The sequence below is a fragment of the Cinclus cinclus genome, chromosome 27 (assembly GCF_963662255.1).
Source record: "Cinclus cinclus chromosome 27, bCinCin1.1, whole genome shotgun sequence".
Lineage (NCBI taxonomy): Eukaryota > Metazoa > Chordata > Aves > Passeriformes > Cinclidae > Cinclus > Cinclus cinclus.
Genome location: NC_085072.1, coordinates 4,106,366 through 4,120,418, shown reverse-complemented (window position 1 = coordinate 4,120,418; position 14,053 = coordinate 4,106,366). Strand labels below are relative to the sequence as shown.

Genomic DNA, 14,053 nt, shown 5'->3' with positions numbered 1-14,053 from the left:
GATCTTGCCCTGCACAGGGTCCAGGGGCAGCTGGAGGTGCTGCTGTCACAGAGTGGGACACGGGCTGTGAGTGTCCTAGGGAAGGATGTGCCCAGAGCCCAGGGCAGCCCGGGATGAACACAGAGCAGCCTGCACTGCTTCCACTGCACGCCTGCCTCTTCCCATCTTGTCTGTACTCTCTGCTGCATTTCTATGGGGTTTTTTCCTTTATTTCACATTTCAAACACCATCTGGACTTGAAATGATCAGCTCTGACTCTGGGCATGAGTCACAACCTGCCTCAGCTCTGCATGGGGAGATGGAGCTGCCCTGGGCCCTGCTCCCACATGGCTGGGGACCCACAGGAGCCCCCAGGGGGACAGAGCCCAGAGGGTCAGATCCAGGAATGCTCCAATCCCATCCTCCCACTGAGTTTCTGACCTGGCTGGCACTGGAGGAGTGCGCAGGCATGGCTGAGTGTCTGGCACCAGGAGGGATGCTCAGCAGGAACATGGCATCTCTACTCCCAGCTGCTGCTCAGCTGCCCAGTTGAGCCCAGCAGAGCCCAGTTTAGCTCCATGCTGGGTGCTGGCAGCACTGGCTGCTCCTCTCCTGGGGCAGGCCATGCTGGGAGCACGTGCTCTCCACGCTGCTGCTTTCCCTGCCTGCTGCGGCATAACCTGATTTTTTTTTATTTTCCTTAATGTTGGGTAATTAAGGGGAAATTCAATTACCAGTCAGCAAATATGCAAATGAAGCAGGAGAACCAGTCTGTGTGCCCGGGCTGGGAGGACAGAGGGTGCAGGAGCTGAGTGACACCGTTGGATTTTGTTGTGTCCGTGCACACCGGGTTGTGCCTGGAGCAGGAGATGCCACCAGCACTGTGCCAGCATTCTCACTTCCCTGGGGCCAGACAAGGAGTTGGTGGCCCATCCTCTGCTGCTTCTTTCCACAGAAGGGTGCTGGAGGCAGCCAAGAGGGCAAACCAGACGGGGCACTTCATCTGGATGGGCTCGGACAGCTGGGGCTCCAAAATTGCCCCGGTCTTGCACCTGGAGGAGGTGGCCGAGGGTTCTGTCACCATCCTGCCCAAGAGGGTCTCAGTCAGAGGTATGGGCTGTGCTCCACGGGTCCCCTGAGCTTGCCCTCCTTCACTGCAGGTTTTGGCTGTGAAACCATTGTGGCATCACAGGATGGTTTGGGTTGGAAGGGATCTTAAAGATGGCCTGATTTCCCCACCAATCACCTCCTTATTTTTCATGTGCCTTGTTTTCCCTACTCTCCCTTTACCACTGGTGTACCTAGAAAGGAGTTTTCTGTTGCTCTCAAAGTCCCAGAAAGTCTCTGCTGTGCAGAGGATCTTCCCTGATTGGATTTTCCACTCACATCTCTGCACAAGTGGCACTTTGGACACAATCCCACCACACTGTGATGTGTCCCCATCGCTCACAAGAGCTCCCTTCCCCTCTGCCTGGGGAATTTGGGAATGTGTGATGCATCTCTCTATCATCCCCGGGATTTATCCCCTCCATCCACTTTCTCCCCGGGCAGGTTTCGACCGCTACTTCTCCAGCAGGACCTTGGACAACAACCGCAGGAACATCTGGTTTGCCGAGTTCTGGGAGGAGAATTTCCACTGCAAGCTGAGCCGGCACGCGCTGAGGAAGGGCAGCAGCATCAAAAAATGCACCAGTAAGAGCTGGGGGGCTGCTGTGGGAGGGTGAGGGCTCATGGGGGGTGCGGTTCTGGTTGTGAGCATGGAGCTTTTTGCCTGGTGGGGATCCTGTCAGAGCTCAATTCCAGGCTCCCAACTCCTTCCTCAAGCCCCACTGTGCATTTTGAGTCATTTCCAGCCAAAAGAGGCTTTAGGGACGAGTGCAGTAAACAAGGCAGCCGGGGATCTGTCTTGCTGACAGCGCTGCTGTCAGGTGATGGTTGGAGGCTCGGGGAGGTGACATGTTTACTGAGAGACGGGAGAGATTTACTGCCTGCCTGGCACTGGCTGAAGACAGATGATGGCACCGTGGCTCGCGGGCTGCGACGTGGCAGGACTTGGGGACATTGGCACATACCTTTGTCCCCTTGGGAGGGATGTCTTTTGAAGCCATCGTGTGCCATCAGACAGAGGGACCTGGCTGTGCCTGCGAAGTTGGATCGTGAAGGTTTTGTTTTTCCCCCTGCTTTCACCACTGAGGATGAGCAGGATGGTGCTTCCACATCCCTGTCCTTGCGGGCATTCCCCAAAGGCTCAGCTCTTCAGGTGATCTGGATGGGTGGGAGCTGGGCAAGCAGCAAGGGCAAGCCAGAAAACTGGCTCACGGCCATGGCCTTGCGTAGTCAAGAGCTCCTCATCCTTCCCAGAGCATCGCTGAACCCTCGGCACCAGGAGATGCATGAGCAGGCCCTGGGAGTGTTGATCTCCTCATCTCCACCGTGATGTAGCTTTTAAACAGGTGATATTTCAAGGCTAAGGTGTCAGTGGAAGCAGCTGAAACTACAACGTGGCAAATGTCCTAGGAGCTGTCTTTAAATCATTGGAATTTGTCAGCAAATAAACCATCTCCCGTGTGATTGCTTGGCTGATAGAGCAGGGAACTAACGCCTGCTGAAGCAAATCTCCTGCCCCTGCAGATCCACAAGCTCCTGCATTTGCAGGGCTGATGCAAATGCCCAGTTTAGGGCTGTTTTCCTCAGGTTTGGGTAGAGCCCAGCATGCCCAAGAAATGCCAGCTTGGCTTGTTTTATTCCACCCCAAAAACCAAACCAAAACCAGACAGTTCCTGGCTCCTGTTCTTGCATGGGAGGGCTGGCAGGAAGCTGAAGGCTGATCTGATGGAATTCCTGATGGTGCTGCCTGTGTTACCCCTGAGACCAGCCCCAGCACCCAGCAGACGTTTGCCACAAGCATCCCACGTGGAGGGACCATCCCTGCTCCTGGCTGGGCTCACCCAGCCCAAAACCACGGCAAGGTGTGGGTGCTGCTTCCAGCACCCACAAGATTTAGAGGTTCTCCATCCCCAGCTCCCCACAGGTGTGCTGGGAGTGGTTTTGATTAACTCCTGCCAAAAGGCAGGACCAGTGGTGTGCTGGGAATTGATTCTAATCCCGACTCATCTGCCGCTGGGGAAGAACTACGTCTCTCCTCCGAGGGGGCCACTGAGCCTCGTCACGCTCTTGAAAATTAATTACCAGCCCTGTAGAACGATGCACGACCCTGCTATTATAATCATCAGGTCACCTCCCTTTTGTGGCCCTCATCTATTGGAGCTTGGCAGAGATTTATTGTTTCCAGGTTGGGAACAAGTCTCAGCTGTCTGCTTCGCATTGCCCCTCTGTGCACCAGCCTAATTCCAGTCTGGAAAAAAGCAGCTGGGGCTGGGACAAGGTGCTAACAGACAGAAGGACAGTCCCAGGGATGTCTCCTTATCTGCACTGCTCAGCTGTGGCACAGGGATGCAAATCCAGCTTCCACAGCCTGTGCTGTTGTGGCGGGTTGGATTTTGGGATGTGTGCGGGATTGAGGTGGCTGAGGGAAGCTGAGGACCAGCCCTGGGTCCCGTGTGTCCCATGGGCAGGCCAGTGCTCTGGATGATGGCAGGGCCTGTGAGATCGCCATGGGCTCAGCTCCCCTGGACAGTCTATTACAGCTCCTCTTTTAATGGGTAATTATCTTGACAAGACAGAGTGGCCTGTCTGCGCCTTTAGAGATGAATATGGGGAAGGGCCTGAAGTTGAGGGAGAAGATTAATGGCTCCTGTCAATAATGTGGAAGGAGGGATCACCTGCAGGGCTTTGCATGAGTAATCTCCACGTTCCAAAAGTGTTTTTATAACTTTGAAGTATGGGCTATGAATTCACCTCCCCGATATCATCTTTTCCTGTCGGTCAGTTCATTATCAATTTGCTTTAGTGTCATGTCAGTGGCACAGGTCCCAGCATGGGGACCTCCTGTGCTGCTCGTGGGGCCATCCCCTCTCACTGGAGCTTCATCCCATCCTCCACAGCAGGGAAGGAAGGGATCAGCACCTGCTGCTGGATCCCCTGCAGTGCCCGTGAATCCCACCTTGCAGCAGGGCGCATCTCTGCCTGGTGGAGCTGAAGTTAATTTTGGGCACCCTGGCATGGCTTTCTAGGATGTGCTGCCTCTCCAGAGGAGGGAGGTGGTGCCCTCGGCTCCCTGACAAACCCTCCTTCCCTTGGAGACCTGGCAGGACGCCTGGCCATGCCTCGGGGCAGGGATGGAGGGGCAGATGCCGGTGCCCCTTGGGAGACGCACTCTTAGCTGTAATTAACAGAGTGCTGCTTTAATCGGTGTCTTCTGCTAAGTGATAAACATGTTTGTGGTCCCATCAAGGGTGGTTATGACAGGGGGGAAGGCAGCTGTCACTGGTAATTGCCAGATCCTTGTAGGATCCTGCCAGCCGGGGAGGCTGAGGGGTCAGCAAGGCAGGAGGGTGGAAGGGGGTGACGAGGGGAGTGGGGTGACAGGAGGCTTTGGCAATGAGATGGGGCACAGGCAGGCGTGATGGATGCTGCCTGGGTGGTCCTTGACAACCCTGGTGAAGCGTGAGCTGGTGGAAACTCCTGGGAGATGAAGGAGGGATGAAACATGCAGGGGTGAGGGTGAGATGTCTGTCACAGCCCAGCCCGCGTCCTGCTGGGGGACCTGGGAGTTCAGGGATGTCCCATGGCACAGGGATGTGACGTCCCAAGGGCTCTTGCAAGTACAGCAGGGTGCCAGCACCCACAATTTCAGAACCACCTGATGGGGAGGTTGGCTGGGTGTTCCCCAGGGAGTGTTCCTTGGTTGTGTGTCCCCTGGGTGTGCAGGTTTGGGAATGGGGTTGGAATTTCCAGCTCCTCCAGCCCAGGGTGGGCTCATTTGCAAAGGTTTGGGTGCAGCAGACACATCCTAGGGGGGGGATGGCTGAGGCACAGGAGGTGGAACCCCCTTCCCCTGTCCCCGCAGATCGGGAGAGGATTGGCCAGGACTCCTCGTACGAGCAGGAGGGGAAGGTGCAGTTCGTAATCGACGCCGTCTATGCCATGGGACACGCCCTGCACAACATGCACAAGAACCTGTGTCCTGGCAAGGTGGGGCTGTGCCCCCGCATGGACCCGGTGGATGGCGTGGAGCTGCTCAAGTACATCCGCAGTGTCAACTTCTCAGGTGTGCCATGGCCCTGGGGCACTGGGAGGAGCAGCCCTGGGGCCTGGGGATCTCTGGTTGTCCCCAGCGTGGGTCACACAGCAGCACCCACAGTTTATTTGTGGGGCCATTTGGCAGCTGCTGCACTGTGAGTGCAGCGTGGAGGGAGGGCAGCAGATCAGCAGGCGAGGAGGTCTGAGCTTCCACATCTCCTGAGAGCCTTTGGAGTGTAAATCCGGCAGCAATCCTGCCCTCAGCCTGCCCTCTCCTGCTGTCCTGCCTTCACCCTGCCCTGACCCTGCCCTCACCTGCTGTCCTGCCCTCACCCTGCCCTCACCTGCTGCCCTGCCCAGCCTCTCCCCCTGCCTGCTCTTCCATCCCAGCTGGCAGAGGTCCCACTGCCTCCTGCTGCTCTGCCCTTGTCTGCTTCAGATCTCCTCTGGAAGCACATCTTTTCCTCTGCCATGTCTCCTTAATAAATATTTTCTGTCTGGTCCCCTTATTATTTCTATTTATCTCCACCCTCTGATCTCCTCCACAGTGTCTCTTTTTATTTATTTTCCCCCCTCGCTTGATTCTTTTTTTCTTCCTTTCATTAGTGTTTATCTTCAGAATTCACTTGATTAAACTTCTAAAGCTGCTTTTGCCCCTTTCTTAAAAGAAGCAGTGAGGGGGGAGCATTGAGACAGAGCCCCTTTGGAGCCCATCAGCAGGGTGGGGGTGCTGTGGGTGCTGACCCCCCCCTTTCCTGCAGGCATTGCTGGGACTCCTGTGACATTCAATGAGAACGGAGATGCTCCAGGGCGTTACGACATCTACCAGTACCAGATCAGGAACTCCACCCCCGAGTACAAAGTCATCGGGCAGTGGACAGATCACCTGCACCTCAAGGTAAGGGCATGGTCCAAGGGGAATGTCCTGCAGGTTTCTCTTCTCACCACACAGAGTCTGGGAGCCCCTGGGTGCAAAGCCAAAGGTGGTGGGGTCAGAGGAAGGTGAACCCCAGGTACTGAGCTTCAGCACGTGTGACCACACCCTAGAGACTCTGGATGTGGGACAGGAGCCAGAGCAGAGAGATGGAGTTTCCTCAGGGAAGGAGGGACTTCATTTTGGGTTCCTTGTGTTGAATCTTCCCAAAAGACCAATGAAAAGCTTCACCACCTCCCTGTCCCCACGCCAGATTGGGCTGGGACCCTTTGCGTGATGTACTGATGGGTTGAGGGTCCAGATCCAAGCAGGGCAGGGCACCCCCTGTGCCCAGGTGTGCCCGGCAGGTGCCCGCTGTGCCCTCAGCATGGCTGGTGCCATCTGTCCCGCAGGTGGAGAACATGCTGTGGCCGGGGGGCGGGAGCCAGCAGCCCAGCTCCATCTGCAGCCTGCCCTGCAAGCCGGGTGAGAGGAAGAAGCTGGTGAAGGGCATCCCGTGCTGCTGGCACTGCGAGCGCTGCGACGGCTACCAGTACCAGCTGGACGAGTTCCACTGCAAGCGCTGCCACTTCAACGAGCGGCCCAACGAGAACCACACCAGCTGCACGCCCATCCCCATCATCAAGCTGGAGTGGAGCTCGCCCTGGGCCGTGGTGCCCGTGTTCATCGCCATCGTGGGCATCATCGCCACGCTGTTCGTGGTGATCACCTTCGTGCGCTACAACGACACGCCCATCGTCAAGGCGTCGGGGCGGGAGCTCAGCTACGTCCTGCTCACAGGCATCTTCCTGTGCTACGCCACCACCTTCCTGATGATCGCCGAGCCCGACCTGAGCACCTGCTCCCTGCGGCGCATCTTCCTGGGGCTGGGCATGAGCATCAGCTACGCCGCGCTGCTCACCAAGACCAACCGCATCTACCGCATCTTCGAGCAGGGCAAGAAGTCGGTGAGCGCCCCGCGCTTCATCAGCCCCGCCTCGCAGCTGGTCATCACCTTCAGCCTCATCTCCCTGCAGCTCGTCGGCGTCTGCATCTGGTTTATCGTGGACCCGTCCCACTCTGTCATTGACTACGAGGACCAGCGGACTACAAACCCCCACTTTGCACGGGGCATCCTCAAATGTGACATTTCGGACCTGTCCCTCATCTGTTTGCTCGGGTACAGCATGCTCCTCATGGTCACCTGCACTGTGTACGCCATTAAGACCCGTGGGGTCCCGGAGACCTTTAACGAAGCCAAGCCCATTGGGTTCACCATGTACACGACTTGCATTGTGTGGTTAGCTTTCATCCCGATATTTTTTGGGACGTCGCAGTCGGCGGAAAAGGTAAGGGAGGAGGGGAGAGGCCTGGCTGGTGTGCAAGGCTGGGAGAGGCTGTGGTGTCTCGAGCAAGAGGAGTTCTTCCCTGTGTCTTGGTCAGCTTGGGAATTGGGGTGGGAAGTTTTCTGTGCTCTGTTGGCCCCTCTGCCCCTGGTGGATGAGGGCAGTGGGCAGCACAGGATGCTGCTGTGTGGGCTGGGGAAGGATGAGCCCCCAGGGCAGGTCCCCGGTGTCATGGGCACAATTTCTGCATGGACAGGGATCCGGTGCTGCCCAGCGAGCCCCTGTTCCCAGTGCAGAGTTCCTATGGGACCGAGGCCAGCCTGGATGAGGCTCTGTGCTCAAGTGCGAGGGATTAAGAACAAAGAATAAAAATCTCATGAATGAGACCCAAATCCCTTTGCCTGCCAGCCAAAACAGGAATCATCGCGTTTGTGTCAAATACAAACAGCTCCCGCCTGCCAGCCCAGCGCTGCTCTGATGAACAAACCTTGGAGCTGCTGGAAATCCCTGGGATGTCCCAGCACCCAGACCCCTCTCTGGATCCCCTGAGTGTGTCCCCATGCTGGTGACACCATGGCTTAGGACACACCTGTTGCAAAGGTTTGCTGAGGGAGCTCTTGCTCCGGACACCTGAGTTTGTTGTGTCCTGGAGCATCTCTTCTCAGAGCATCCGTCCTTGAGGGGGCTGAGTCTGCCCAGCCACCCCTGACCTTGGCTCAACCAAAAAGTCCCACCAGGTCTTCTCTGGCTGGAAGTGTGAAGGAGAATTAAAGGAAATAAATGGAGCCTTTTGCAGCATTTCCATTTTGATGAGATGGCAGGGGAGATACTAACAAGAAACCAGGTTTTTTAAGAAATTATTGCAAAACAAAAGCTCCCTGAAAGCCTCCTTAATGTGCTTGGCATACTGTGGATAATAAAGATTGAAATGATAATGATTGTAGATTATGCGCAAGGTTGCTCACCTCTTCACTGCAGCTTGTCACGGGATAATTTAGGGCTGCTGAACGCTGCCTGTCAGGCAGCAGCTCTACAATAGGCTGTGCCTCTCGTTGGGGGTTGTAATGCACAGGCCTGCTCTGTTATTAGGCTGCTAACAAGCTGATTAGAGGCGGAAAAAGTGATGTTGCCAACTCCCCTTGGATGCAGAGCTCTGTCTCACAACCCAGCCCTGCCTCGAGCCTGCTGAGCCGACCCTGAGGGGCTTGGGGATTCCAGCTCGGAGATCTGCTCTGCCGATGTGGGAATGGGCTTTGGGTGTCCCCAGGCTGTGGGAATGGGCTGAGTGTCCCCAGGCCATGGGAGTGGGCTCTGAATGTCCCCAGGCTGTGGGAATGGGCTCTGAATGTCCCCAGGCTGTGGGAATGGGCTCTGAATGTCCCCAGGCTATAGGAATGGGCTCTGAATGTCCCCAGGCTGTGGAATGGGCTCTGAATGTCCCCAGGCTATAGGAATGGGCTCTGAATGTCCCCAGGCCATGGGAGTGGGCCCTGAGTGTCCCTGAGCCATGCCTGAGGGATGATGGATGTACTCAAATGACACTGGAGGAAGCAGATGATTGGGGCTCCCTCAGCGCTTTAATTGTTGGTTTGCACTCTTGAGGAGAAAAAGGTTGAAAAAGAGTTGTTGCACAGCCTGCACGGAGAGTGTGGCTCTGAATGTGGCCTTAGGGTGACAGCTGGGGGCACTGGCATTGGCATCATCCACCTGGTGCTCCGGGGGTGCTCCACGGGGCACCCCCAGCTCACCGTGGGGAGGGATCCTGTCACCTTCACCCCACTGCTGCTGGCACTGAGGGGCTCTTGGGCTCTGTGGAGTGTCTGGACCCTTGGAAAAAGGAAATCCAGGAACATTATCTGGGCTGTTTTCTCATGGCTGAAGTCCTGAGGATGCCACAGGGCAAACCCGCACCCGTGAACCCCTGGCACTTCTGCCCTGACCCCGGCTGAGGCTGCGGGGCCGCAGCCAAGGCTGCCCCGTGGTCTGGAGGAGATGGATGATAATCCCCGTTTCTACTTTTATTTGCTTTACCTCGTGCCCACAACTTTGCATGGAGGTGGCACATTACTGTAACAAGTCCCCCAAGCTTTTTCTGAAAAGAATCTCTTATCCCCGCCGATCCCGCCGGATTACAGAAATAGCAATAACAGAGGATCTAAAGAAAGAGACAATTTCCTGCACTGATAAGGTGGCAGCAGAACAGTGGAGTCATTGTCTGCTTCCCTGTTTATCACATTTGCTTTTAGCCACGGAAAAGAGGGAGAGGGAAGGATTGAGAGGGACTGTCCAGTGGTGTTTGGAGTGCTGGAGGAGCACTGAGCAGGTTTGCCCTTCCCCAGCACCCACCACGGTGCAAAACCTCTTGTGGCAGGGCCAGGCGTGGATTTAGAGTGGGAGCAGCTTCCCATTAATGCAGAGATTTGCTGTGGGACAGGCACAAGCCTGGGCTGTGCCTCAAGCCTGGGCTGCTCCCTCGGGCAGGACGAGCTCGCCCAGGCCTGAGCAAACCAGCGCTGGGTTAGGGGGCTGGTGTGGGGTCATTTTGGGGAACTGCTGTCCCTCAGCATCATCGCCCTGAGCCAGGGCTGGCTGTGCTCTTTGGTCCAGCCCACGAGGCAGCAGGAGCTGGAACTTCCTCAATAAGCACAGCTCACACCTCCCAGGGCTCCGGAGGAAGCTCCAGTGTTGTTAGCCAAGGGGCAAAGCAGGGTCCTGGGCTGGAAGCCAATTAAGAGAGTAGGAAGTGAAACTGTGAGAAATGGTCATTTTTTTTTACAGTGGCAAAAGGTTAACTGTGCAGAGCTCCACGGCTGTGTGGAGTCTCCAGGCTAAAAATATTCCTGTCTGATCTGGAGAGGGGTTTGCTGCGGCGAGGCACGGCCGTGGAGGCTGGAGTGGGCAGGAAAATTCTTCCTGCAAACGCATCCTGGGGGAGAAAGGTTGCCACGGTGGCCTTGTGAGACCCCAAAAATGCTGCAGGAGGCAGAGAATGGAGTGGGGAGCTGGGGCTGGTGCCAGCGGGGTCTCAGCACAGGGGAGTCCCCGGCAGCACTGGGAGAACTGGCCTGGGAGCGAGCGGGGAGCACGCACAGAGGTGTCTGAGCTCAGCTCAGCTCAGCTCAGCTCAGCTCAGCTGCTCTCTCCCTCCTTGCTAAAACGCCCCCATGGCACAAGGAGGGGGGACTCTGCAGAGGCACAAAATATGGAAATTGCTGGATTGGCAAGGGAAGGCAGGGAGCCAGGGAGATGAGGGGTGCTGAGCTCAGCTGTGCCCCACAGGGTCACGTTGTGCTGGTTCCCAGGCAGGGCTTGGGGTGCCTGGAGTTGGGGAGGTCCCAGTGTTTCCCTCATTCCTGGCCAGTCCAGGACATCTGTGGCAGAGTCTGAGAGTTGGAGTGGGAAAAAAAAAAAAAGGGAAGAAATAAAAAAGCACACGTATTCTGGCACAGAGATGTGTTTTGACTTTGCTTGATGAAATGACATTTTTATTTCCAAAAACTGCCTAGAGAGAGAAGGTGGAACAAACAAACTGGCGCATGTGACAGCAGGAGGTTTTATTCTGGGGACAAACCAAAGTTTTTCAGTTGACTCAGAACAAGCTTGGTGGCATTTTCCCTTCTGGGCCAGGTGCTGCTTGGCTTTGTGTGGGGTCACAGGTGGGACCTGTGGGTTCTGGGGGAGTCCTGGAGCAGCTGTGTCCCACCAGCTCTCACTCTTGGGAGCTGTGCAGAGCCTCTCCCTCAGCATGTGCTCTCCATCACCTTTTCACTTCAAAAACCCTCAGGCGAAATGTGTGCCCATGGGGACATGGGGACCCCTGCTCTGGCTGCTGCTGCTGCAGCCCCCACGCTTCCCTGGCTGCTCCAGGTGCTGCCTCCTCACAGGGCATGAAATCCCACGTGGGAAGCACCTGCAGGGGAATCCCTGGACACTGAGTCACAGGTGAAGTTCAGGAACTGCTTTAAGGCTCCTCCTAAAGCCTTGTCAGTGACCTGAACATAAGTTGTGTGCAAAGGCATCTGGAGACCCAGAGCCCCCTCCCTGCTCATCCCCAGAGCCTCAGAACTGCCTGGTGAAGGGGATGCTGGAGAGGAGGGAGCCAGGTGCTGGCAGAGCAGGGATGCCCACGGAGCAGGGACTTGCCCTCCCAGCCTCCCCAAGAGGTGGGATGGGCAGAGGGGGGGGGTCCCTGCCTCCACTTGCCACCTGCTTCAGATGCCCTGGCTTGAGAGGAGCCTGCCAACTGCTCTCCATAGAAAAATGGATTATTCTACAGTCAGATTAATGGGCTTTCATTTTGCAAAACATCTGTCACTGTTAGTCCTGGACAGTGAGCGTGAAATTAGTTTTGACTGCAAAAAGGCAGCGTCGGTGTGTAATATGTGACTTACATGACAAGAGCCCGGGAGTCAGCTGGGGAATGGGAATTACCTGTTGAAGGGAGAAGAGCAGTGGGGTGTGCCACGGGGTCAGGTGTCCTTGCTGTGCCCAGCACCAGCGTTGCAGCTCCTGTCCTGAGGCTGGTGGAGCATCAAACCTCACACTGAACACCCAGCACTGCCAACATCCCAGCAGTGCCTCCCTCCCCGCTCCATTCATTTAACCCCAACTTTCCCTCATTTCTCCATTTCCTCCTTTCCCTTTTGGACCCCAGGGACTTGGGACAGGTCTCAGCTGGTGGCCTTGTGTCTTGCAGATGTACATCCAGACCACGACGCTCACCATCTCAGTGAGTCTGAGTGCCTCGGTGTCCCTGGGCATGCTCTACATGCCCAAGGTGTACATCATCCTCTTCCACCCGGAGCAGAACGTCCCCAAGCGCAAGAGGAGCCTCAAGGCGGTGGTGACAGCGGCCACCATGTCCAACAAGTTCTCTCAGAAGGGAGGGTTCCGCCCCAATGGAGAGGCCAAGTCAGAGCTCTGCGACAACCTGGAAACACAAGGTGAGGTGGCTCCTGCAGGGACTCCCAGCGGGATCCTCTGAGGATCTTAAACACCGGGAATGGGGAGAGCTGAGCTCCATCTGCATGTCCCTGACTCCAGTGTGTGCCACACGGGGCTGGGGGAGCTCAGAGTGGGCAGGGCTGGCAGTTCCTGTGGTGCCAGGGAGGGAATGGTCATGGCAGCAGTGCCAGGGGCGGGAGGCACAGGGGGACGTCAGCGCAGCGCTGAGGGGACATTTTTCACTCTGTCACTGCCGGGTCACGTATCCTTAAATAAACAACAGAATAAATAATTCACAGGGCTTTGATATGGGCAGATCAGCTACGAAAACATCGCAGCTAACAAATAGCTCTGTCAGCTCCAATTCCTTCTGCTCTATCTAATTGTTATCTGGGAACACCAGTTGGAAACCTGCAGCAAGGTTCCACTGCCAGCCAGGCACTGTGAGCTGCCCATGTCCCCTCCCTGTGGGCTCCGTGGGGACACGTTTGTGCTGCTCAGGCTGTCCCAGGCTGTGCCATCTGTGCCAGCACTCATCCCTACTCTTAGCTGGAGGGTGTCCCTGTGCCTGCTGACCCTGTGGTACCTGGGGACCTCGTGGGGGTCTCAGCAGAGTGTTGTCCTCACCGAGGGCAGAGGCCCAGTGCTGCAGGGAGCGGGGGGGTTCATTGCTCTGTGGCTTTTGCTGTGCTCCCTAGTGTCACTCTGGGATGTGTGGTGGCTTTGGAGCCATCGCTGCCTCTCTCCTGGTGTGTGAAGGCTGGGGAAGCTGGGGGGTGGCAGCAGAGTTGTGTCCCTGTGACAACCTCTGGATGAGGGGACAGCCAGGGTGGTTGATTTTGTGTCTTGCTGCTCCTCTCCCAGCTGTCATGGGGTTGTGGCCAGGGGTGTGAGACACCCAGCTGGGACCCCAAAACCAAAACCCCCTGGACCCCAGGGCTGGCTGGGACCAGCTGAGCTTTGGGAAGGTGCAGCAGCTCTAGGTCTGGCTGTAGGAGGTGGCTGAGGGAAGTGGGTGGGACCCTGAGATCACATTCCCGCTGCTCAAGGCACGTCCTGGGGGCTCTCTTTGGGGTGAAGTGACCTTCAGGAGCACCCACCACTGCTCTGAGCCTCAGGGAAGCATCCCCACTGTCCAAATCCCTGAGCAAACTTTGTCACAGCCTTGCTGGCACCTCCTGGCACGATCAGGGGGACAGGACAGGAGCCAGGAGGGGCAGGTGGCCTCTGCTGATGATCCACGTGGGCTCTGTGTCTCCTTGCAGCACTGGCCACCAAGCAGACCTACGTCAGCTACAGCAACCACGCCATTTAGCTCCAGGAGCAGCGACCAGAGGGAGCCGAGCTCCTCAAAGGGACAAGGGCACAGCACAGGGAGGTGGCAGCCAGGGGACACCCCAGGGCAGAGCTCCTGAGCAAAAATGCCATCAACAGCAGCAAAAAAAATCCATAAAGAAACGCTAAAACTCTTCCAGTGCCCACGGTGGCAATGCATGGCTCCCACGGAGGGACAGCGGAGCGCGGGGACAGGGGCAAGAGGGGACGGACTTCAGTGAGTCTTTGGTTTTTTTTTTTTTTTCCCTGTATTTTGGCAGAAAAAAAGAAAAGAAAAATAAGAGCCCCAGTATTTTCCCTTTTCTGGAATTTGTGAGATTGTTTGTGGTTGTGCAGAACCTTCTGTTTCCACTTCTTATTTTTTTAATCTTCCATTTTCTTTTGTTCCTGTCTT

General features: G+C 56.3%; 1 protein-coding gene across 1 annotated transcript in view; it reads left to right on the top strand.

The window, feature by feature from the left end:
• The window catches only part of GRM4 (glutamate metabotropic receptor 4), a 29,790-nt gene extending 16,151 nt beyond the window's left edge, over nucleotides 1-13,639 (top strand). Inside the window, exons 4-10 of the mRNA XM_062509360.1 lie at nucleotides 935-1,089; nucleotides 1,531-1,671; nucleotides 4,949-5,149; nucleotides 5,883-6,019; nucleotides 6,448-7,383; nucleotides 12,077-12,323; nucleotides 13,590-13,639. Coding sequence (XP_062365344.1) covers nucleotides 935-1,089; nucleotides 1,531-1,671; nucleotides 4,949-5,149; nucleotides 5,883-6,019; nucleotides 6,448-7,383; nucleotides 12,077-12,323; nucleotides 13,590-13,639 — 1,867 coding nt within the window. The remainder of the gene's footprint in view (nucleotides 1-934; nucleotides 1,090-1,530; nucleotides 1,672-4,948; nucleotides 5,150-5,882; nucleotides 6,020-6,447; nucleotides 7,384-12,076; nucleotides 12,324-13,589) is intronic.
• The last annotated feature ends 414 nt before the right edge of the window (nucleotides 13,640-14,053 follow it).